The 25619-nt window shown below is 39.7% G+C and overlaps 1 protein-coding gene across 2 annotated transcripts in view; it reads right to left on the bottom strand.

Annotated features, from left to right (window-relative positions):
* Positions 1-23636, bottom strand: part of SMG1 (SMG1 nonsense mediated mRNA decay associated PI3K related kinase) — a 59704-nt gene extending 36068 nt beyond the window's left edge. Inside the window, exons 1-14 of one of the 2 annotated variants that reach the window (XM_057384162.1) lie at positions 23334-23636; positions 15227-15390; positions 11549-11704; positions 8882-9018; positions 6573-6631; positions 5692-5905; positions 4820-4945; positions 4655-4727; positions 3804-3901; positions 3217-3390; positions 2051-2275; positions 1817-1918; positions 1112-1381; positions 421-551 (exon numbers count right to left, since the gene is read on the bottom strand). In XM_057384162.1, coding sequence (XP_057240145.1) covers positions 421-551; positions 1112-1381; positions 1817-1918; positions 2051-2275; positions 3217-3390; positions 3804-3901; positions 4655-4727; positions 4820-4945; positions 5692-5905; positions 6573-6631; positions 8882-9018; positions 11549-11704; positions 15227-15390; positions 23334-23422 — 2018 coding nt within the window. In that variant the 5' untranslated portion in view covers positions 23423-23636. The remainder of the gene's footprint in view (positions 1-420; positions 552-1111; positions 1382-1816; positions 1919-2050; positions 2276-3216; positions 3391-3803; positions 3902-4654; positions 4728-4819; positions 4946-5691; positions 5906-6572; positions 6632-8881; positions 9019-11548; positions 11705-15226; positions 15391-23333) is intronic. The other variant, XM_057384164.1, reaches the window with a different exon arrangement.
* Between the last annotated feature and the right edge of the window lie 1983 nt (positions 23637-25619).

The raw sequence follows: 25619 nt of genomic DNA, 5'->3' as shown, positions 1-25619 counted from the left end.
ACATATAAAGAGTAACAGTTAAACTGGTATATTCCCTTACTTTGACAATAGTTTGTATTAATAAGGTCTGAAATGTTTTTACATCTGTTCTTTACATCTCACTACCTCTCCTAGATCTCTCAGTAAGCAAAATAGTAAATAATGTTTCCTCATTTACTTTCAGTAGAGTTCTCCCTCAATTATCTCTATTAAAAGATTTCCAACCTGCCTTTGAATAAAAGGCCAACTTTAAGCCAGGATATGTTTCCCTGACTGAGATACAGATTCCCTGCAATTAACAAAAGTAAAAACGATTAGGGATGTTTGGGCAAACGCTTGCTTGTAGTAGCCTATTTAAATTCATCCCTCCAACAAYGTATGTTTTTGAGATCAGCCCATCCTAGTGCTCTTAAAATAACTCTAAGTTATTAAACCTCATACCTGGAGCAGTGTGAGTACAGTGTATAGAGCACTGCATACTGGACAGCAGGAAAGTGGACTGCTATGTCACCATGAACAATCATCAGGTTTTTACTCAGCAGTGCAAACACAGTCGGCGAAAGGGCCCACATCTATAAAACAATTGCAACACAAGCACAGAAACATGAAAAGTAGGATCTGATTTTAAGTGTAACTTTCACACTATTAGTTAATGTCTTTTGCCTTTTCCCCAAGGAAATAACTTTACTCTGATTTTCTGACCTTAATTGTAAGTATTTCTTTCCCCTTTTTAAAGTCTGTTATAAAAGCARTTCGTGTTTCTATCTGGAAAGATCTGGGAAGTTTTCATATGGCTGATATACTACCAAAGAACACGCTACAGCTGCTTTTATCTGTCTTGATTTTCAAAAGCAATTATACTATGATGATCTTAGCATCAAACCATTAATAACCCTGATAAGATATTCTTCCCTAGAAACTGCTCTTCATTATGCACCAGCTAGAGGTACGCTCCACCCGCTGCTGCCCCAAAGTTTTAATACTGGAAGTTTTTCTAAAACTTACGAAGTTAGGAGACAAATATGATCATTTTATTAATACATATGTGCCCTACTGGTGTAATACATTAATTTTAAGTAATGAAGTWTTTTTTACACTTATTGCACGAACTGTCTGTAGTGGTTTTACTCACCCCAATTAATGAGTTTTTAGCATTTCCAATAGTACTTAGAGCACTGAGGTCAAATATAACGACAAACTTGGCATTATCCACGTTGGATATGAGCTTCTTGAAAGAGTCATGCCGGATTTCAGAACAGGCCTCGGGAAGATGTAAACTATGGAGAAGACTATTTAAAGCACAGGTCATTTCTCCTAGAATCAACCTGTAAGCAGTCTCCAGAACAGGAATGTTCTTCAGGCTCAATACAGCTTGGTATACAGCAAGGGCTGCTGCAACAACCTTGAGGACATAATTACAGCAATAACCGATTAGAACAAACCATAAAATATACTAATCAGTACCAAAGAATTTCAAATTACTCTTCTTTATCTGTCAATAGCTTAGCCTGATAAGCATACCTCTCTCCAGTTTTCTGTAATTAAGTACCTCTTACTTACAGAATCTTCTAATTATCTTCTTGATCATCCACCTAATGTGCTGAGTATCAAAGGCAGATGAACTAGGGACTCCTCTATCTGGAATGATGGCAAACTTACCAATTTCTTATCAAATCTAAATGCTAAAACCAAGAAGTAGCTATATCTACCYTTTGAGAAATTTCAGATATTCAGTWRGACTAAAAAACACACTTAAGATGAGCTAAGTGTTAGAGCTTAATATATTCTAGGAAATGCATGAAGGCTGTTGGAATACACCTGTAGAAGTTACTCTTACCTCTTTCTCCTTATGATAACGAAGAACAAGTAGTTTAGACTCTGGTATAAATAATTTCTCTACAAAYGATGATGGTAGTTTTGTATTTATTTGTTCAACAATCTGAGGATAAAAACCAAAATAAGTATCTATACCCGAATTTTTACTGATTTTGAGAGATTTATCAAAATACTGTTTCTCTAGTATTTTCTAGGTTGATGTTTTCGCCCCCCAACAATAAAAATACATACATACCAGTGTCAACAGATTCAGGACTGAAATGACATAGTCAGTGCCACAAGTCTGACAATTTTCCATTTGATCTAATCCATATGTGATGACCATGTCGCAGTGTATGGTCATACTGGGATCCAGGCTGCCAAGCAAAACCCCAACACACTCATTGGCAGCTGTAAGCACAGCTTCAGAAAAGAACACTTGGTTTGCTGCAGTCACACATCTCATTACTCTGTACAGAATCTGCAAAATTGAAAACACAACTGAATTAAACTCCATTAAAAAYAGATGCTATTTAATTGCATTCACATTTGATTTACTGTCCCATCACCTATTCTGCAGCTTGGTCAATTCTATTCCAAATAACGTCACTGTGGCATTACAAGTGCAAGAAGAAACTTTCAACTGCTCTGTTTCGAATTCAGTTAGAGACCTAGAAAACCTAAGCCCATTATTCACAATTCTGCTCAGTTTCAACTAATGCCAACAGAACTCTTGCAAAAGACAGACTAGTTTTCTTGAGCTTTTGTCACGAGAATCCTCTGCAGGTTAAAGCAGAAGGTACATAACTGTCTAGTCTGCAACTGGGAAATCCATACACTTATTTATCCAAGAAGTTGTCGCTCATAACATTCTGCAAGGGCACAAATTCCAGTTGTGCAGGTCATTCGGCAACCACAAGACTGACTGCAGGTATTTTTAACTTCCCACCCATTACAGAAATACAGCAGCTAATTAGCATACTATATTTATTCTGAGCTTACACCATCCAATACTATAGACCAAGAGGAGCTTGCTATCAGATTTGATAGATACAACTTCAACAGGAATAAAACCCTCAGATTTTATGAAATCAAACTTAGAATTTGCATTCAAGTTTCTACAGGAAAATTATCTGAATAAACAGACACATGATTTCAAAGGTAACAGGCATAAACCTAGCCACATGAACCTAAAATGACAAAAAAAGTTTCTGCTATGATTTACATGTGCCACTACCAAATCTATACCTTAATAATTAATAAAATTGTGGCATACTTCTTTAAGCAAATAGATTTACTCAAAACYGAGAATTTATTCATGTAACACTCATAAAACCTAAATAAACTCAGTGAACAGCATTGCTATCTGGTGATAAATCAGGTGAGCAACAAAGAAAACCAAAGAAACTCTTGAGTTCTTACATCAGTTACGTAAGCTTCTGTAATTGGTGGTCCTCTGATGGGGCTGAAGCGCTCCCCAATGCTCCTCACCACAGTACTGAACACCCGAAGAAGTGCAGCCAGTTTAGGCAGCGACACCGAGGGAGGAGGGATGTCCTCATCTACAGATTCCCCAGAAGCCACGTGGCTGAGGTCCTGCAGCACACAAGGTTTATGTATCAGTACACATCATTAACTGACACATGGGTTAAAGATCAAAATATGAGATTGAAAATACTTCATCTGCACAATCCAGTTAGAGATGTATTTATCCAATATCTCTTAAGTACATACACACAAGAAGGTGGGACATAGGGACACAATGACAGTGAGAAGTTACAGAGCGGTAATGAGATGCTGCTCATTCGTTTAGCCACTGAAACAAAGTACTCAGACCTAATGAAGTCCCTGGAACGCAATCATCAATATTACTGCACTGTTACAAGAGTTTTCTGCGCACTTTACCGCTCTTCCAAAAAATTCCAGTCCTGGAATTTTACCACAGCTGTGGATTTTTTTAAGAAAACCGTAACAGTTAACTCTGGTGTATACCATAAAGTCTTGTTTACCTCAGCATAAGCTTCCATATCTTCCAAAAACTGACCCAGGAGTGTGGTAGAAAAAGTGAGATCAGCCACCCAAAAAGGCTCCAAGCTCTGCAGCCATCCTGTACAAAAATATCAAGCCAGTTAATACAGGGTAACATACAATCATTATATTGTAGTTGCATATTGCYGAGGGAAAAGTTGCTGAGCTAAGAGGTCATCTGCATGAAAATACTAACACTAGATGATTTTAAATAAATATAAATTGCATCTCCCTCTTTTGTCCTATTGCAAAAATCATTTTAAGCTTCAGTTCTGTGCTGTTCCCACAGCACTTAACCATTGAAGAGACAATCTAAGACTATGACACAAGAAACATAATAGACTTGCTATGAGTAACTCCCAAGAAAAGCTGAATAAAACCGCATAAAACTATAGGAAAAACTCTCTGCATTTTTTTAAATGCCASTGCCGTATGTTTACCACGAATGTCTTCTAGAAGTACTTAGGAAAAAATGTATCTTTGCACAGAGGATACACAACGACCTATGTATTTATTAAAGATAATTGCCAAATGGCACAGAACAATTGATGTTTAAATGTACCCTGAATAAAGCATCCCATTTTTCCAGATTTAGCATAAAATGGCAAAAGTAAATTTACTAAAAAGTCTCTTGCTATGTAGCCAGAAACTCAATTTGTTTTTATGTCAACTTCCACATCAGAAGAATGAAAACTTGTATAAGTAAACCTTGTATAAAGATTTACAATACAAGTTTACTTATACAAGGTTTACTTATACAAGTAAAACTTGTATAAATAAAAAATATCAGCAAGCCAGAGCAGACTCTGAGAGCTCCTCTGGCCAAACTTACCAGAGACCTGTTGCGTCAAAGAAGGTTTCTGAGTGTGATCTATGTGCCACCCAACCAGTATGTCAACTGTGTCCTGGAAAGTAAATGTGAAAACAGAGGAATTACCCAATTTGCTGCACCACCACTTCTGCTGAAGAAGGAAAACAGAGGACCAAGAAAGCTTACCCTAAAATTGGTGCTGAAAATATGTGGGTAGCATCGAGACACCAGAAGGATGCACTTGACACACTTGCACAGTAACTCTGGTGTATCAACATTTTCTAGGATGGACTGCAGGCTGGTCATTACAAGCTGAAAAGCAAAGCAAAGCCACCAGGTATTTCRGCTCATTAAAAGGTGAGAGAACACATTGTAGAAAACTACTTTGATTCAAGCAACAAAACCCTATTCTTACTGCAGGAAGAAAAATATAAAAAGCATCACATATACTGCATGAAAATAATCACTTCAAAAGGGCATCTGCTTGAAATATGTCAGAGCCAGGGAACACTTCTCTTCAGTTCTTCAGCCACAGAACAACTTGTTTTAAGTCCAATTTCTCCTGCTGAAGCTTTTTGACTCTGTAAACTATTAAATGGGAGCACAGACATGGCCATAGCTATTCCACACCCAAAATAACAGACTCTAAAATTTGAACCAGGGGACCACATCTTGTCTGCACACACCCTACTCCCTCTCAGATCTATTCRCAATTCAAGTTAGAAACTATAAATAGGAGGCAGCACAAACCAGTCAAAAAGTGGAGTTTTGTGTACCATTCAATTTCAGCTCTCTTATTGGTCTCAACAAGATTCTTCTTGGATCTGCCATAAATACTGGAAACTTGCATCAAAATATGTATCATCCTACAGAGACTTGTCATTCTTTTCTAATGCAACCAGAATCAAAGAATCCCATTCAGTCAGAAAGTTCCCTCCCAGTCCTAATGGTATTATGTCAATTACAGTATTACTTACTGTACATTCCAGTCTAAAACGTTCATTCAAGCACTGCACTGGGAAAATGATTAGCAATCCTGTTTTAACTTGTGATCTTACCTGCATTAAAGATGAAAATGCTTTCTTTTCTCCTACAGTCTCTAGTGCTTTGTAGGTTGCACACAAATAAAGAAGTTTAACTTCATCTTTTGTGGATGAGCTGAATTTGCTAAAAATCCATTTAAAGATCTTCTCAGCCTCGTAGCTCAGAGAAGCACAAAGAAGGCCAAGACAGCAAGCTCCTTCTTGTCTCAATTCTTGAAGCAATTTGCTACTGCATTTTTGGGGAGGGAAAAAAAAGAAACTTGGGATCTCCAGGCGTAACAGGAAAAGCATGAACAAATTAAAGCCTTTTCTGAAGAGAAAAGAAAAGCAGAAATTAAGCTGCTTCTCTCCTACTTAATGGCAGCACTGGTGAAGCTAAATAAAACTCTAATATTACTTCTATTGAATAAGTCAAGGTGAATGAAAGTATACAACAAATGGGCTGTTCAATTTGCAACACACTATCCAAGGGAAATAATTCTTAACATGTAGCTGACTCTGGGTAACAACACTGAAAAGTGGTAAAAGCCCACACTAAYCTGAGCATCCTCTACATATGCTCTCAATCAGATGTACATGAATCAGCTTTAAAAAAAAATCCAGTTCAGTTTGGAAGCTGCATCACCACAGCAGTACACAGCTGAGGAAGTCTCCAAACTACCTACAACATCAAAGGCACGCTTGGTGCCTTCACATTCTCTCCAACGGAAGTGTATTCTAGACAGTCCAACAGCACTGTTCATATGGCTAAGAGTCTTAACTCTCCCCCAGTTTCATTCTGGTCCTGTGATGGAACACCCACACAAAACTAGTGAATTAATTTCTCTCAATCTTTCCCCTATTTCAAATCTAATGCCGTCATTATTTTTCCCATTTAGAACATTTTTCCAGCTTACCTTTCATTGAGTACATCATGAATGGCAGACAGGATATTATCCAGTTGTTTAACTAGTACCTGCAACGTAAGATACATAAAAGGCATAAGCATAATAATAGTCCAGTACTGTTTCCACAATAGGTCCTATTTACACCCACACTAAACACAATACTGCCAGTTCTCCTCGCCAAGAAAATGCCTCTATGCTTTCCATGGCTACTGTGGACCAGCATGAACTACAATAAGCAATACTGCAATATTATCCTCGATGTTATATTTGATATTTATTTACAGTAGCCATGAAATTACTGGCAGCCTGCTATGAAGGTCTGTTCTAACTTTAGCTCTTGCTGATAACATTACATCACAATGTAATACACATTACACAGCTCATGAGTAGCATCTGCTGAAGACCAAATTTGTATACTAATAAATCAATTGTATTGCCAGAAAATTTAATGGAAAGCATTATAATCTGAAGTATTAAAGTTTCTACTTAGGCAACCCTGCATTTCAGCAGAATGAAATATGGTTTTGGGGATGACACATTATTGATGAACCAGTGCTTCTCAGTAAACAAAACTAGAAGGACTTGTTTTCCTAATATGCACCAAACCCCCACAACATTCGTGAGTTAATTACAAAAYGACACATAACTGCAACTATATAAAATATTAACAGGAAGTTTTCTTGTCAAGTTAATAAAAAGGTTTGTTCTCTTTTCTTCAGAAATACATTCATCTTTAACACAGTTTTTGCTGGAAGTTTTGAGCAATACGATGATTTTGAGGRTGGGGGAATATAGAGATCTACAAGCTTGGCTCCTCAAAACTCTTAAGGACATTTTAAAAATGTGCCTGGTATCTGCAAAACAGGCTAAAAAGGAAAATACATCCATGTAATTTAGAAGCTAAAGCAGGACAGCATTCGATGGCAACTGACTACTGACTTTTACTACTTCACTTTGAACATATATTTCAACCCCGAGAATGAAAAGAACTCTGTAAAACTACATTTCACAGGGTCAAGAACTGCAGGAGGATACTGCCAGGTTAAACACTGTCCATTATAAAGTTTTAGGCTTGATATCACTTGAAATCTGATCTTACTCTCATTTGTGAGCTGAGAGAAGCATAACCAAAAGTTTCTCAGTGACAGACTTCTAATATTCTGACCACTAACGAAGTTTGTCACCACTGAGTCAGGAATCAGAATGGCAATTTCAGCATGTTGTGAGATACCAATAAACGTAAATAAAATGCAGTTACAAAATTAAATTTAAAAAATGGGAAAAAGCTCATGGAGAATAATGGAAGTAACTAAAAAAAAAAGTTACCACAGAATAACTACGGAAAGTATTTACTTCCTGAACCCTGGTAGCAACAAGAGGAAAGCTAAAGCATTAATGAGGTTTGCACAGGGGCTGCTTACACTTAGGGGCACAGACTACAATACTGCCCAAATTCATGTCTCGTGTCCTTTGGAAAAGAGAACRATTATCACTGGTTAATTAACACATAACAAGAAAATAAATCCATTTCTTACAAGTAAGGATAGACAGAGATCCAATAACTAAAATATCAGAGCACTGCCTGGAAATGAGTGGCAGGATATTAAACCATCACTTCCTGCTTTTTCAGTACTCGGAGAACTCTTAAGCTCTCCAAAACTTAAGATGGGGAGAGGTGTCAGACAAAATATTCTTTAGCATTTCATTTCAAAGTAAGTAATATTAAAAATGTATACCCACAGTGGGATAGTTCCCTTCCCATCACCGAATGCTTAAAAAACACTTGAGGACATTAGAGACTTCAACAAACCATCAAAAATCCCGAAGATGTAATGAAAACAGAGACTTAGTTCTCTTCCCATGAAAKGGAATCCACATACAAAGATTCAGTTAGAAAGCTGAGTAGCTCTAAAAATTCACAAAAAACTAAATACCTGCATATTTTTAATTCAAAACACAGAAACCCTTTTTGAACAAGACAACAACACTTTGCTTTCTTTTCCCTGTTTCCTTGCTGAGGGATCCAAAAGATATTCCTAAGACCCATCGAAGAAATCCACACACACCCCAAGTTTCAGGCACACATTCCCACAGTTCAGGCATTCAGCAGTTTGGTTTAAAGCAACACATCATAATAAAACATTTTCTGAATTATGGAAACAAGAGACAATCCAGGAAAACACTCTCCTTTATTGTGGAATGAAACTCCCTGTATAAAATATAATCCTTGCAGACATACCCCAATACTCAGATTTGAAAAAGACAGTTTTATAAAACAAGAACTACCCCAGTGCTATGGAAAAGCAAGAATTACTGACCAGCTTGTTTTCTGGTTGCTGAATGAATTCTTTCAGTTGCTTTACAGTAGCCAGTCTTCGGTCTCTGTCGTCTTCCCGAGTAATCCTCCGAAGAAGATTTGACAGTCGAGACTCGTCAGAATAAGACAACGGTCGCTCTGAAAAAAGCAATAATTTTTTTTATTCTACAGCATTTATCAACAGTGCCTGTATTGCCCAATAYGTGTATTTGTGAAATCAGTAAGTCATAACAGTCATTTGAGAAAAAAAAAAATCCTGATTGGTTTTAAACTTTCATAAAAAGAAAGTTAAATCTAAAATCTAACTTAGCTACCAAGATAATTCATTCCTTTACGTGGACAGTCCAGTACCTGCACAGAACAAAGCAGAAGGGGTTTACTACTACACAAAAACCTGGACTTAATTCCCTCCCACAATAACAGAAGATGGAGAAAAAAAAAGGGTGTGGGTAAGGTTAAATCAGACTTCTGAATGAACAAAAATAATTCAACAAACAGTATTTCAAGAAAACCTTGGGGAAAAAAACAAGCTGTTTCCTAAATTAAAGAACCAGATCTAACTTCAAGCAACTACAAAGAAACAAGATTTTGTCTCTGATAGGTAGCAGGGTTCTCCTAGGAAAAGGAAAATAGATCTGACTTCTTTTACTGAAGAACAAAAGCAACCAGCACGCAGAAGGACATCAGTGTTCACTTAAGCAGATCGTAATGAGAATCAACATCTTCCTAAGAAAACAGTTCATTAAATTTGGCCAATTGCATTCAATACCAAAGAAGGTCACAACTCAGTTTACCTGATTTAGGGACCACTTAACTATTAATTCATACAAATAAATAATTAATTTCCCTCATTTGCAAAAAGGAAAGAAAATTTCTTTCAATAAATTTAACATCAGATGTTTMATGGTGGTTCAAATTAAAGGATTCATGAAACATGATGAGGCTTTCTTAGTCAACATTAATGAGAAATCCAAGACAGCTACGGACAGCTCTGCTGTTTTGCTCTGCTCTGCTAGACATCAATCATCTGACGTGACTAAAGCAGCTTTGTCTTTATTCAGTTAATAGCTAATCTGCATTGGCATTACTCCCCAAGAGTGTCAGCTAATAGTCAAGTCACGATCACAATCTTAAAAAAAAACCCAACCAAAAACCCTAACCAAGAACACGACTGAAGCTACACTAATCAAAGCACTAGTTAACAAATACCTGTGACATTCTCTTTGTGAAAATTCAGCAAGGTCTCAGTCACATGCTAACTCACTCACAGAGGACAATTTTTAAAACTGTTAAATGAATATACTAAGAAGTAGACATCAAAGAATTTAAAAATAAAAATCTGTTACAATATAATCCCACTGTATTTTAAAGAAGATATGAAAAACCAAAATGACAGAGACAGCTAAGTTCAAAAGGAGAAACGTTTGAAATCTGACATCTTGAGCAGAGAAAACATCTTGAGCAGAGGCACACAAGTCACAGGCAGCAACTTCAGTCATCCAAAATTATATATTTTAAACTTTAAAGGATTAAAGAGAGGCTCACATACCCCAGAGAACAGTCTGAATTTACTATTATTTAGTACTGGCAGAAAGTTGGGGGGTTTTTCTAAGAGTTTTCTATTCCCTCTACACAGACAAAGATACGAGGACTCCATAATTTTTATACCAAGACACCAGAATGGGACTATAAAGTCCAAGTTTAACCCATTCCTAAAATCAGATTTTCAAAGCATTTGTGTCACCACTTACACCTCAGTTCTTTCACCTGCAAAGAACACTGAACATTCTTATCTTKTGTCTCCTCTGAAACACTAATTGTAGAGAAGACACAGCACGTCCTTATGGTTATAATGTGCCTGGCATAAAGCAGGCAATTTTTGCCAGTGGCCCAGCTACTACTCGTAGTAAGTGATGCAATAAGTGACAGTGCTTAGTCATAAAGTTTCCATTTTCATTAAAAAATGCTTGGAATATTTTTTTTTAACTATGAATCAGACTTCAAATAGTGGGAAGAGTGAAGCCTTCCTCAAAAGCACAAGCCCAGCATTTCTGGACCCTCTTGAAACTCCAAATTTGTTTCTGCTGCATCTCCCAAGGCCCTGCCCACATTCTTAAGATACTTCCAGTTCCTCCCTGGCCTCTTACTCCTCARCTCAGCAAGAGAGTGCGCAAGTAGTGGCAGGCTCAGGAAGACACACACAATGACCGAGTAATAAGGTGGCAGGATGTGATGATTGCTTGACCTGCAGCCCAGGCAGAACAGGTAAGACTGAGCTGCTCCTAACCACTGCTGTTCTTTCCATACCGGGGGCTCATTAATTTAAAACTTTTTCTCAAATTTTACTCAGGTACCAATTTTCAACAAATCCAATGCAAATTCTCCTTCTTAAGAGACCTCTTTGCCAAATTGGGCTAACCTAAATAAGGGTTAAAAGCCAATTTAAGGGAAATTGAAAGATTGGCAGCATAACCTATGGAGGAAACTTCAATGCAGGGAACATTAAAAAACAAGATGACAATTTCCATTAACATCATCTAATCATAAAATCACAAAAAATACAATCCAWATAGACTGCCTAATCATAGTGAACCTCTTTTCATACTCTGAACACAAGAAATGCTGCCAGAAGAGATGCTCTCTTCCTGAAAATTGGTGACGTGCTTACCCTGTGATTTCCTCATGTCTTTTGTGGCTAAAGCACGATTCCCATGCGGAACACTGGTAAAATCAGGATTGGTCACATTGTTAACTCTCAGCTCTTGCCCCAACGACTTCCGACCATAAGTATTTTCCCCAGATCCTCCATTGACACTGTAGCCACCTGTGGACAAACCAATGTGACATTAAAACAGGCTCGCAGACCGTGTTTTTAGTAGGATAGTGAGTGGGGAGTTATTCAATTCATACGGAAATTAGCAGTCCTATGCTCTACCACCTCCTATAGCTTCCTTTTTCACTTCCATGTGCATCAATGTTTTGTTATACCCTGTAAGTTTCCAAGCCACATATTTAGAATCTCATCTGTCTTTTTTTAAGTACATGAAAAAAACCTTACTGCCATGAAGTTTAACGTCAATTTTGTAGCATTTAACATTTTCCTATTATTACTTTGACATGGAAGGCTTTGTAAAATACAAGGTCATACTGCTAGTACACAACATTCACTTACTTGTCCCTTGATTATGCACATTAAATTTCCATTCTGTTTTTGCTATGAATCCACCACAGGCTCAGTAAATTGTCCAAAAAAATGGAAATTTTTTTGAAAAGAYAAGTATCTGTTAAGCACAGATTGAACAGCTCTCCCTAAATATACAAAGGTCAATATTTTCACACACTAATACTGACATCATCCTTAATTAAACTCAATCCTTCATTCTCCCATTTGACATACATCTTTGGCAACAATATAAAATGAAAATAAAAGCATCTTTTTGAGTAATTCAGTTGATCTTACTCCTAGATCGACAAGAATAAACATACTCAAATGTTGAGACTGGACATTTTTCCAGTCTGCCACACCACTTTGAGAGGCAGGTTCCTGTCCTCAATGCTGTGGAGAAGCGAAACATTCCCCTGAGCCTGCCCAATGCTTCACTCAATGTATTAGAGCTCATTTCCAAGTCAAGATTTCTGAAGTGCCTTCCCTGTTTAATACAGGGAAGAATCAACTAATAAAATTGAACCCAGAACAACAGAAAATATGCAAGAATTCTTTTAGAAAAGGTATTTCCACAAGTCCATCTGCTTCAATGTGTAAAACGAAGTCTGGGGAAAAGGAGAGGTGTCTTCCCGTAAGAGGTTGCCTAGTGAGACTAAAGGATTGATAAAAAAGTAAGTTTCACCTTGAGCTGAAACTCAGCAGATGCAGAGAATGTTTCTTGAAGGCAAAGCTTTTGATAAAAAGCAGGTGTGAACTACTGGYACACATTAGTGCATTTCCATACATACAGGGCGCTACCCTACCGTTGCAGAAAATCCTGTCCAAAGTCTCACTTGTAATTAGTTAATTACAATTACAGTAAAGATAGTTCGTGTATATTTAGATTTACAACACTGGTTACAGCTCAGTTTTTAAACATAAACTAGCAGGCATGCCACTTTAACATTACTTTGTCAGAACAAACCAACACTGATCTAYGAAGGAAATAACTTCTAACAGCAATTAATACATCTGAGACTAACCAAAAGCATATCACTAAAATTCAAATCAACAAAGAAATTAGTGAACTGCAGATATCAGATGATCAAGCATTCAGGACACAAACATCAACTACCAAAACCAGACACAACAACACATACTACTGGAGTTCCCAAAGTTGTTTTGTATTTTTCCCCTAGAACACAAAATATCCCAGCTTTGCCAGCTATCTTCAAAGGCCATGTAGTATTTCCTACATCACATCTGACATTATCTTAACAGAATTAAACACAAACCTATATTCTTCCACTTGACACATAGTATATATTTGTAAAAATATTACTCTAAATCACAATTTGTTTTATTAAAAAACAGCAGGACAATCGTTCTTTTGTCAATAACGTTGTGAATGCCACATTCTATATCTTCACTCATCTCCGGGTCTGAAAAGATTTTGAAGATCCTCTATATATATATATATGTGTTCAATCTCAGGCCAAATAAGAATATAGTCAATTATGTCCCTGCCATTCATTTTAGCATAATATGCAGATACCATAACATATGAATACTGATGTAGTGTCTTTCTAGCAGCATGGACCAGAGAACATCATAGTTACAAATAAAAAGGGAAGAAAGACACAGAGCAAAAGGACAGGAGTCAACAGTCATAAATTGCAACAAGGGAAATTTGGACAGGATATGAAAGAAATTATTTACCATGAATGTGTTAAAGCACTGATCAGACACCTAAGGGAGGCTGCAGAGACACATTCTTCGAGGTTTTCAAACCTCTAAAACTTCCACAAATTATCAATTTGGAAGTTATTTTTATTATCAACACCAGAAACTGGGGGGAGGTGGATAGGGGGTGTATGGAATCCAGGACATAAAATCTCAAATGAAAACTCCACGCTGGCAGACTCCAACAGATGAACTGAAAAATCATAGCAAATGAAGAAACTACTCTGCATTTGTAAGCTTACAAATCTCTCTAATAACAAAAATGAACTAGAGATACCTGGAACTTGGTTTTATAGTACAGAATACCCTATCCAAACTCTTTTCAAGTCACACCTGAACAAAACAGCTGAGCCCTGCAAGATACAGTACTGGAACGAGAGGCAGGTATATTTTTCTTCTCAAATGGCACTTTCATGAACACAGCAMTTTCATGAACTACCTTTCCGAATTTGTCCAAAATTTACTATTCCACCACATTGCCACTACATTCTTTAAAGACTGGCACCCTTCAAACRGTAAGAACAACCTACTATGCCAGTCTGTATTAAAAACAGTACAACATTCCATGTTAGCAGACTCAAGACAAATACACTGACTCCCTRAACAGTTTCTCTACTGAAGTTGAACAAATCTTAAGGTACTTAAACTATGCAGGTAAACATGCTTCATGCTTCTGCCACCTACTAACACTACCTTGTACTTATAAAAAAAAAAAAATTTCCACCCAACTGTAGTTTCCCCTAAGATCCAGCAATTATTTACAGTCAGTTACAGGGCAGAGAAGTAGGGGGAGTTCAAATACTTTTTAGGTCCCTGAACAAAAACTCCCACACTACTATTCCTGTGAGATTTTTTTTTTTTTTTTGAGGCTGACCTGCCTAAAGATTTACATCATCTAAAAAGTGGCTCTGCAAGTAAAAAATTCTCCAATTTTATATCTGTATCTGGCAATTAAAGAAAGAAAAAAAATCAGATTTCTTTTTCATCAATATAAAAACAACATGATTTCTCATTAATACACAAAGATGCCAGTTTTGTGGAGTAAAGCTACAACAGGCAATAGATCAGCCTAGTAGCCAATTTAATCCAATACCAGAAGTACTAGAGACTATTCAGGAAGAAATTGCAGCCTGAAGACCAGACACATTCAGAATATTACTCTTCAGAATAAAGTACTTATTCTGTTAATACATCATATCTTCTCTTGCATTCTTCTCCTAATGTAACCGCATATTTTTCCCAGTATTCACATCAAACACAACACTTCTTTGATCCCTGACAAATCTTCCAAAACAATGATACTGTGGCAATGAGAAAAATCAGTTCGCTGCCTTTTTTTGGGGGGAGTGTAAAAAAAAAAAACCCAAACCAAAACAAAGATTTCTCCACCATTTCCARTTTACTGCCTTTCTCTGAAAGTCCCCTCACAATTCATATATGAAACAGCAAGCTGTATACCTTTTTCTTCATTCTGTATGTCAGTGTGGACTCTGATATCATCGTGTCTTTGCCGAGACACCACAGCTGAATTTGAGGGTTGTAATCCATAGGAGGCAGAACTGCCCCGATCTCTGGATGAGGAGTATTTTAAATTGTCCTGGTCAGCTGATGCACTGTCAGTTCTACAAAGAGAAAACATTTTTTTTTTTTATGTAGGCATACAAAAGAAGTGGGATTCACATTCACTTATAAATACAACATCTTTAAATCACAATCCCAAATGTATTTCCCTATGTCAAGAAAGTTGTATGTCTAACCTGCTGCTTCAAAAGTAACCTTAAATTCCCATTGGGACGGGAATTGACTTCTTATCACACCAACATGCAAAGGAAATGCATTCTAGTGTGCCAGTGTCTTTTCTTAGGACATTCTCAAGTCTCTTTTCAGTCGAATGTCTGTATAAGGAAAAAATTACTTCCCAGAGGTGACAAGTACAAGTAGGTACAGGTATGTACCGCAGCTGGATGATACAGTGCCTACCATTTGTGAAAGCCATCACRAATCCACACATAAATTTTTACATAATATGCCATGGACCTTACTGAGCAACATAAAATCTCTTACTAGATTTTATGTTGCTCAGTAGGAAGTATGCAACTGACAATCAGCACAAAAATCACATAAAGTTTTTACAAAGTAAAAACTGCAAAACAACAGGCTTTACCATGAAAAGACTGAAAGGTACATAAAGAGCTATGATCCTTCAGTGTAAATGTCTGCAGATGAGAGGCAAGTTAAAAAAAAAATATACATTTGTTTTAAATCACTCTCATATCAGAAAATTGATAGAGCCCAGAATAAATTTTTAGGGAAAAAGATTAAAATTATGAAACCAACTGTTCCCCCGGACATATTAAGAGTTTTAATTTTTAAAAGTACAGGACTTTAATAAATTTGAGAGCGTGAGACTTCAGAATGTAAACTCAACCAATCACTCTAAATGCACTTTTACAAGCAATGATGGGAGTTGACATTAAAATACATAAAGCAATACCCATCCAAAGCGAGAATCACCAGAAATTTGCTCAAGCGTATTTGAAATCAGACTATCCAGATTATCTACAGCAAGTTTCCCCTTAGCAAACTCTGAAGATCTACTATTTTTACCTAAAGCTTTGGACAGTTCATTTGATGATTTAACAAAAAAGCAGGACAGATCATTCCTGTAAATTAACTATATAACTTGTGTAAGGATAAATGCCACATGTTCTYCAGAAAAAGTCTTTCACTATTCCTTTTCAAGAAAACACTGGGATTAGAACCGGTAAACAAATTCAGGGAAAAGGGAGTCAAGCCCAAAAGGGAAAAACACAGGTAAACTTTTTGATAAGCAGTTGATACTTAAGCAACCCTAAACACTTGCTACTCTCCAATACAGCTCAGCCTCAGTACTACTGGAAGAGGAATACCATGAGCACTGATATAATTAAAKACATGCATTTTATTCTCCTAAGAATGTTAAAAGACATATTATCAATTTGTTACAATAAGAAAATTGTGCTTTTGCCCTTTTCTCACAGTGCAAGTTGGTATTAGATTTGCTTGGCAGGTATTAGTCCCTTTTGCGCTGTAAGCAAGTTCATTTTTAGACATACACAGTAAGACACTTTTCCTCATTCAGTGTCCRCTGTGCCATCACATATACTGCTTTGTAGATGGTCACTTGCTTGGACTATGTATAAAACAGGCTATGCTACTCTAGAGGCAAAGCCTTAGTAAGTCGTTATTCCCGACAGCTAACTAGGATTGTAAAAATCTTTACACAATTGGCCCATCATCATTCACCTAAGCTATGCTGAACAAGGAAGTTCTGCAGCATACCTTCACATGGTATGAACATTAAATGTGCCTAAACAATGTGCAAATTTCCAGACATATACAGAGACCACAGATCTTCTCGTTGCCCTAAAACCTCCCCTGTTCACTTTGAGCAATTACTTTAGCCTTTCAATGAAAGGGGCCGAAAGTTTGAGAATTTAAGTACTGATGGCTTCTTACATTTACCTTCCCAAAGGGCATTGCTCCTTTTAAGGCAATGTGCTGTAAACAGAATCATCCCCTACTGTCAGCCAGTAAGGCTGAAATTCCTATGTCTGAAGAAAAGCTAATGAAATGCACARTTTTTAACACTACTCTGTGCATCCCAATCAACTGAAGGACTGTACGTGGTCTCAGCTAACCCCACTTCCCACAAGGACAGCCTCTGAACATTTTGTAAAATTTTCCATTGTGGTAAAATACATGAGCGTACTGTTTCCCGGAAAACCCATACACTCGCTACATTTTGGCTTCTGGAACAGCTATCTACAAGCTAACCTGCTCACACCTTATCACCAACTAAAAGGCGAGTTCAATCTTATTAAAAATATATATAATTGTTCTCCTTTATATCAATTTAAGAGACAGTAATGCCCACTGAAAACATTTTCCCCCACTATAATAAAAGTGTAGCTCAGATGGGAGAGAAACTCCTGGCTATCTTTATGAGGCATAAAGAGAAAAATTACATCCTAGAAAAATGCTGATGTTCTGTAAACCAACTGACTGCTATGGTACATATTGCTTGGAAAGAGGATTTTGAACGGGAAGGAGCTTGCAAGGAGATTCACGCCACAAGCACAACCTGAGAGATCTGTGCATTTCTAGCTACCCAGTGACACACACCATTTCTCAGGTGGGAAGGGAATTCTTGAGCTGTACTGCAGGCTCCTGCATCACCACTCTGGGAACTTGTGGTGTGGGCTCAAGAAGACCTGGGGCTGTGACCCCAGTTACCTGCCACCTGCCCCTGTGCTCCCTGATCCAAGAACCAAGACACCCGGGTGACACAGGGCACTGCTGTGCACACTCACAGCATGCCGAGGCAAAGATGCTKAATTTCTAAATCCTTTTCTGAAATACACCATCTTCCATGTCAGGCATGTAGTTATGGTTTTGAAAGACAGCCCGTCAGAACACAAAGGCAGGCACTGTGTGTTCAGGTACTTGCCAAAGCCTTCCAAATAATTACGTTTTTCACCTCCCTCCAGCCATTCCACCAGGCAATGGGGCAGAAGTGTACTGCTGGCTACCGGAGCTCATGCCTACATTTCAGAAGGGCACTGYTCCTGCTAACATGGTGATGTTCCCACTTAAATTGCATTGCACCAAGCAGATGGCCGGTTACATGACAGATCTAATGCTCAGCATTATCTTTCACACAAACTGTAACAACAAATTTAAGTTACATACATTGACATTGTCATAGACCTAACAARCACCATGTATTAACAGAACCTCAATGCACAACATTAGCAACAGATAAGCAAAAGTAAAAATACAAATGGGATATTAGCCAAAGTTGGAATGGGAAACTGCAAGGATGGACATGAGTATGATTACTTTACACTGTAGCTTCCAAAGCTTACCTGGCACTTAATGAGAGAAAATACTATTTTACTTCCACCTGAAAAGCTTACTGATGGAAAACAAGCAAAGCACTTCAAGAGCTCACAAGAGTTTTCATCTGGATCTGGTGGATGATTATCCATCACCACCAACTGGCTACAGACACTGTTTTAACAATGTCATCTAAACAGAAGAGATTGCATTCAGTTTTCTGCTTTTCTCCACCAGAAAATAGTTCACCCATCTAAATATGCAGAAATGGCCACTAGTGTGCCATCCCCCTCCAAAAAGGCTGCTTACTTTTTCCCACTGGCGTACAAAAAGAAATTTAGATGTTTCAAAGACTATTATTTTATTCTATCAAAAGTATCAGTATGATTTGACTTGCCAATTTGTTTCACTGAAGAGAGCATGACTGAGAGTATTTTAAAAAAGAAAATCTTTCTCTAGGAAAAAAGAAAAACAGGTCAATCAAAAATATAGCTTGTTTAGTTATATGGAAGCCTTAAGAACTTTTGTCCAAGAAATTTACTACAATCTGGTATATACTGCTCATTATTTGTAGCTTTTTCAGAACAACCCTGCCATATGGACATTATTTTGAGACAATAATCACCTAATTATTCTATTTGATTTTATTTCCAAGTACAGGACCYACATGAAGGAGTAACTCTGAGACAGCTCTACTGTGGGAGCTCTATTATTGTTCAAATCAGTTGATTTTACCTTTTCATATGCTCTATTGGCCAAATTTATTTGCAGTAACACAGATAAATTCTTCATTACTTAAATTCTTTATCAGTAAAATACTTTAAACTTAAAAGAGTCACTCATATTAACAGCTTCCCACCAAGTTTCCAATTGTTCTGCCACTGGCAYGCAGAGCCTCCTTTTGCCATGGTCGTTTCCTCACTTGGTCCACCCTGCCAAATCAGAGTCTGGCTGAGCCCACCCCAAAGTCTACTTTTGTTTCTACTCCTGTGTTGAGAGAAGATAAGTGGCCGTGTTTTCTACTCATGAAATAGTTAATTAATTATTTTCCTGCTGCAATGCTGCAATCTCTGCTGCTGGACATCTACCTGCAAAAACAACAGCATTTCAAAACACCTCTTTGCTCTCTCTCTCAACTACTTCTGAAGAGACAAGAGAAGTCTTATCCACTTCAATCCTACATGACTCTACATCCATTCTTTGGTAATCACAGCAACATACTCAAACACCTCTATGTTGCCAACTTTCGGGTCTCTCATTGGTACAAACTAAGGTATCAGCCTATTACTGACAAACATTTTACAAGTGTCTTGCTGTAAATGCAGAAACAGAAGAAACAGTCTCTGCTTCAACTTTCCTTCTACACATCACCYGCTACTATCACCCGTTTGTCATTCACTGTGTGGATCCAGCATTATGATCCACACTGAGTGCTTATTTTTTGGAAAAGACATGTGCGGACCAGGCAGTAACTTGGTTYGGCAGCACCATGACAACAGAAATCAGTAACTCGTAAGACTGACTTACAGTGTAGGACACACGCCATTTTCATGAATGATTCCTGTACTAAAACAAATTAGGATACTTCTGGAAATTTGCTCAGATGTGAAACATCTTGTTTTACACTTTTTCAAATTCTCCCCTGCTAACCTACATTTACGATAGGAGAGTGAGAAAGGTCCTGTTAATTAAAATCTTATCTTCCTTTTCACACTTTCGCAAAAGAATGTCATGATGCACCCTGCACTTGCTAGCCTGATACTCTGCACTCACACTCCTGCATTTCCTCCCAAAGGGCAGTACAGCCTGTTTCAATACATAATTAGCCCTTAATACTCTAACAAATTAACTGTATTCACACACAAGGCCTGCACACTGAAATGACTTTATTTTTTGCCCTGAAAGTTGTAACAGGGAAAATGTAGTGAGATCTGTTAAACARCAAGAAAGAAGCAAAGGTCTAGACAGCTGCAAAGGTCAGGAGAAGGTGGAACAAGATCTTATCAAGCCTTCTCAAAAAATCCTTCACTRTCCTCTTGCCACATACATCCAACATCTATCTACGAAGTTTTTTGTGTTGCTATTAATTGAGTCCAGCACACAGAAGTGCACAAACTAATATGCCCCCATACACAGAGAGCTCTCTCTCAACACACACTGTTGGAAAACCAGCCCACGTGCATCTGATGTATGACTGCATCCACACATGCACACACATAAAATCTAATTTTAATCAAGAACTACTTTTCCTTAACAAAGAATCTGTGCTCCAACTTTCAGTTTCACACTGTTTTCACCACAAGGCCCAATGCTGATTAGCATTATTAAAACTGAGGAATATGGACCTACTAATGAAAACCAAACTAGTCATTTTTACACACTAAAACATGCATTTGAAAACACAATCCATCAGGTGATACACCCATGTATGAGCAGTTCATTTTTTTTGCCTCTAGTAACTTCAAACAACTACAATTAGTACAACTTTCACTACTTTGGCTACTTCCTTCACCTTTCCCATGCCCTGCAAGAAAGCATTTACCAGCAGAATCACCTGAAATAAATGAAACAGTCAGCAGAAAGCRGAAGGAAAGCATTTGTGGGTATACTTGTGCTGTGGGGTTTGTCCAAGATCATATTTCAAATCATGAAAGAAACACAGATTGTCAGTTTTCTATAACAGATCTCCTTTCAACCATGCACGTGAATCACTTTTAAAAATTAGTTAACACCAAATCAACAAAGACTGACTTAATGTCTGTACTGTCCTTAAATTCATAGTGTACACTCAGGTTTCCCATCACCAATCTCTTTGAAATGTAAAAAACCAGAGCATTGCATGTAGATGAAAATGTGCTGTGTTTGGGACTGTGTGAACATTTCTGATTCCTGGTATCCACCCCATTACATTAAAAAAGTAATATTTAAAGGAAAGGATTAAATTCTGAAAAGTGACAGGACCAGTGGAGAGGTGTTGGCTATTTCTTAGCAGAAGCTCTTGATCACAGTGTGACAGAARCAGAACAAGGTCCTATCGGTGGTGAGGATCCCTTAGGCTGCCACACTTTCTCTGGTGCTCTCAGAGCTTTGGTTCTGAYATGTCTTTGTGGAAAATTATTTTAGCAGCCCACGTTACAGCAGCTGTACTTGAGAGCTAAGGAGGCACCAGACAACAGCACAGGAAACACACCAGAGTCACACATGGAGGTAAGTTTCCAGGCAAAACATTTCTGCAGCTACACCCCTCACACTACTCTAGTGATATTGTAGGCAACATTAAATTGGATAAAAGCAGCTTCCTAACCCTCGTAAGATGTATTTTTTAGACAAAAAGATAGAACACATGACAAATTCATCTATCCAACCAGAATGCACTTATAGAAGTAATCCACTGTAAAGACACAACCAATTTATTCCAGGTAGAAAGGTCTCAAGTTAGGGCCCAGAATTACACACTGGAGCCCAGAAATCTGATGCAAAGTAGTAGTTAAGGAGTAACAGACCAGTCTTCTTAATTCTCTTCCAAAAAACTCTGGATGCTCTAAGAAAACGCCACCAATGATGTTCATAAGTTCTTAAGTGAGGAAAAAATAGTAAGTAATTTATTTGACCAAGTATTTCAATTACAGAAGAAATTAGAAATTTAAATAACTATGCCTCACACACCATTAAGAATTGAACAGCCTCCAGCACTGGCCCTAGAGGCTGTGCTGCTAGCTGTTCAAGAAAAAGAAAAGCTTCTTTTCTAGTAAATGCTGAAGTGACATTTGTGTTTCTTAGGATCTACCTCTGCATCTACCAAAATTTTCTAGCCCAAACTGCATCATCTGTCAATATATTCCCAAGCACATGCCACTCTGTTCTCTACACGAAAGTTTGTAAGAAGCACCCCATGTTGTGTTAACTTTCAGAAACACTTAAAAAAAAAGCCTCAAATCCACACATTATAAAAATGTACTTAGGATTTCTACATGACAATTTTGACTCTTAAAACAGCAGAGCAAATGCATTGGCATAAGATACATTAGAAGTAATCAAGACCTGAAATACACTCTCTATATCCAACTACAGAAGTGAACAGACTTTGAATATTACTATAAAGTGCCAGATTTAAACACATCTAAAGCCTTACAACACGTTTTAACTAGGCTGGGGTGAGAGCTTATACAGACCAGCTATTCTCCCCAGACTAAAAAATAAAACAAAATAAACCTGTGTAGTGTGTTCTTAACCCTCAAAATATTCCTGCAGCCTCAGTTATCCCCCGGCGGTGTTCCAGCCGAAAATCAGACTGAAAAYACGGGACCCGAGCCCAATCCCGCTCCCCCGCCATCGCAGCCCCCAGCCCGCCCCGCGGCCGCCGGAGAGGGACGCGCTGTCCGCAGCCACACACCGGCCACCGGCCACACACGTTACAGGCCGCGGGAGCGGGAGGCTCCGTGGGGAGGACGGCGCACTCTCACCCCGCCGAGCGCTGACAGAGCCGTCCCCGTCCCGCCTCCCGTCGCCGGCAGACGCGTCCCCGTCCCGCCGCCTGGGCCCGCCCGCCCTACCGCGCTAGGCCCGGCCGCCAGGAAGTGGCTCCGCCGCCGCCCCACTCCCCCAGGCCCGGCGGTGGGGCCCAGCCGAGCCGCCCGCCCCGCTCTCGCAGCCCCGACCCCGCGCCCTCGGCCCCAGCCCTGCTCACCTGGGTTGCCAGTCATTCCAGCCCCGCGGGTGGTAGTGCTGCCTGCTGCCGGTGCCGCTCAGCCGAGACCCCGGGGCTCTGCGGCTCATTACCTTGCCCGAGACGGCATGGCCGGCCGGGCAGCGGCGCGGGACAGGGGCGGAGGAGCAGCAGGAACAGAAGGACGGGGGGGAGAGGCGCGGGCGGCGGCTCCTCACACGCGCTCCGCAGGCGGTGCTGCTGTCTCACAGCACAGGGAGGGGACGCGGCCGCCGCGGCTGCTCCGGCTCCTGCCCGGGCGCGCGGCACGCCGGGATGGCGGACATGAGCCGCCCGCCCCTCCGCGGGGCACGCCGGGAGGGCGGGCACGGGGCGCGGGGGTGGTGGCTCCGCCTCCGGCGGCCGCGAGACGGGATCCCCGCCATGAGGGGTTCCCGCCGCTCTCCGACCGCACCTCCCCCTGGGATTAGGTGGCCGGCGTCGGTACCACCCTGGGCCGTCAGAGGGGTCTTAGCCCCCGGTCCTCCGGGGAGTCGGTGACAGTTCCTCAACTGCCACGGGAGCCCGTACGGGGGGGGGGGGGGGGGCAGCCAGGGGATTGCAACACCACCAGCGTGAAGGGATCACGGAGTCACTGAGGTTGGAAAAGATCTCTGGGATCATGGAGTCCAACCTCTGTCCTAGCATTACCACGTCAACTGTACCATGACATCGAGTGCCACGTCCAGTCTTTCCTTACACACAGCTCTGGGTATGGTGACTCCACCAGCTCCCTGGGCAGCCCATTCCAATGTCCAGCTGTGACGGGAGCCAGAGGATCGCGCACCTCGAGTCCTGAGGGGACCAGAGGATCCCAGCCGCGGAGTACTGAGGGGAGCCCCGAGCCGAGGTTGCGAGGGCGTGAGAGGAGCCTGGGGTCCTTGAGCCCTGGGAGGAGCCGGGACTGACAAGACCTGAGCGGGGCTGGAGGGAGAACCTCTACCCTGCTGCCATCTACCCCCTTTCCTCTGCACAGGTCTGTGCTGCCCACGCTTCGCTGGAGTCTGCAGCTCAGCAGCCGTCAGCAGAAACTCACCGGGCCCACACTAAACACTAATTGAAGGTTAGAAACACCTAAGTTTATCCATCTTCCTCATAAGAAGCTTCTAAAAGGCATTTTAAAAGCAAAATAGTATCTTTCTAAGCCCGGATGTGTTTCCAGCCTCCGCAGGTGCTGGAAGGGCATTTGATGCCTGCTGTGGGGTAAAGCCTGTCTGTTTACCAGGAGGGCAGAMAAATCTGAGGAGAGAAAAAAAGTCTCCATTTGGTGGCTATTCTAAGGATATTTCCCCATTCAGAATGTGTACGCTGTCTCTGGCATATTTGAATTTCTCCTGCAAGACCTGGAAACTTACATTAGCCGATTTGATAAATCCAGTTCCTGACAGCAGAATATTTCTTAATTATGAAAAATCATAGTGATTTGGTCAGATATTCATCAAAGAGACCTGAGTCGATGAAAATCTTTTTTAAATTGTAGCATTGGAAGTTTGAGACTACTACAAGACCTGAGGAGAATTCTGAAATTCTCCTGTGCCTATTTCCATATTAAAAATCCTCCTCGTATGTCACGGTTCTGCTGGAGACTTCACTCAGACAGATGGCATACTGCCGCCTCCCTTGGACTCAGCTGGGGAGCCCTCATCCTGCTGGTATGGTCCTGTTGGCTCGCCGTCAGTAACCAACGTGGAGACATGGAGATTTCAAAATCAATTTCAGGACCAAAAGAAAAAAATCTATATCACAAGCCTTCATCGCAATAAAATGCCGTTTTCATGCAATGACCCCCTGCCCATCAGGCTGAGTTTCAACTCATGCACATTTGTGTATCTTAAGTGAATCAGTTTTGCAAAGCCGATCAATTCCGTGAGCCGTGACAGATTTTTTTCCCCCCCGGTCCTTTATAATTGAGATGGACATCCAGAATTACACAATATGCCACAAAATGTTTGGGGTTTTTGTTTGTTTGTTGGTTTTTTTCTGGGTTTTTTTTTTTAATTTTTTCCTGAATACAGCAACAATACCTGTTGCAAATTTGCTGACCCTCTCCAACTAAGTCAGGCAGATCCTCTGCCCCAGTGATGCAGCTGGTGATTCTTTTTTGCTTAATTACSGAGGAGTATTCCTGCGGTAACAACATGAAACACTTGAGGGACAAGGAAATAGTAGCAATGTATTTGTAACCACACTCAAATTAATTGAGCCAGGGGGCAATAAAGCAGCCTGGCTGCTATGACCAGCAGCTGCCTATAACAAGAGTTTAAAAAC

The sequence above is a fragment of the Malurus melanocephalus genome, unplaced genomic scaffold (assembly GCF_030028575.1).
Source record: "Malurus melanocephalus ecotype Western Australia unplaced genomic scaffold, MMel_1.1 scaffold_689, whole genome shotgun sequence".
Taxonomy (NCBI): domain Eukaryota; kingdom Metazoa; phylum Chordata; class Aves; order Passeriformes; family Maluridae; genus Malurus; species Malurus melanocephalus.
This window is presented reverse-complemented; position numbering and strand designations above follow the sequence as displayed.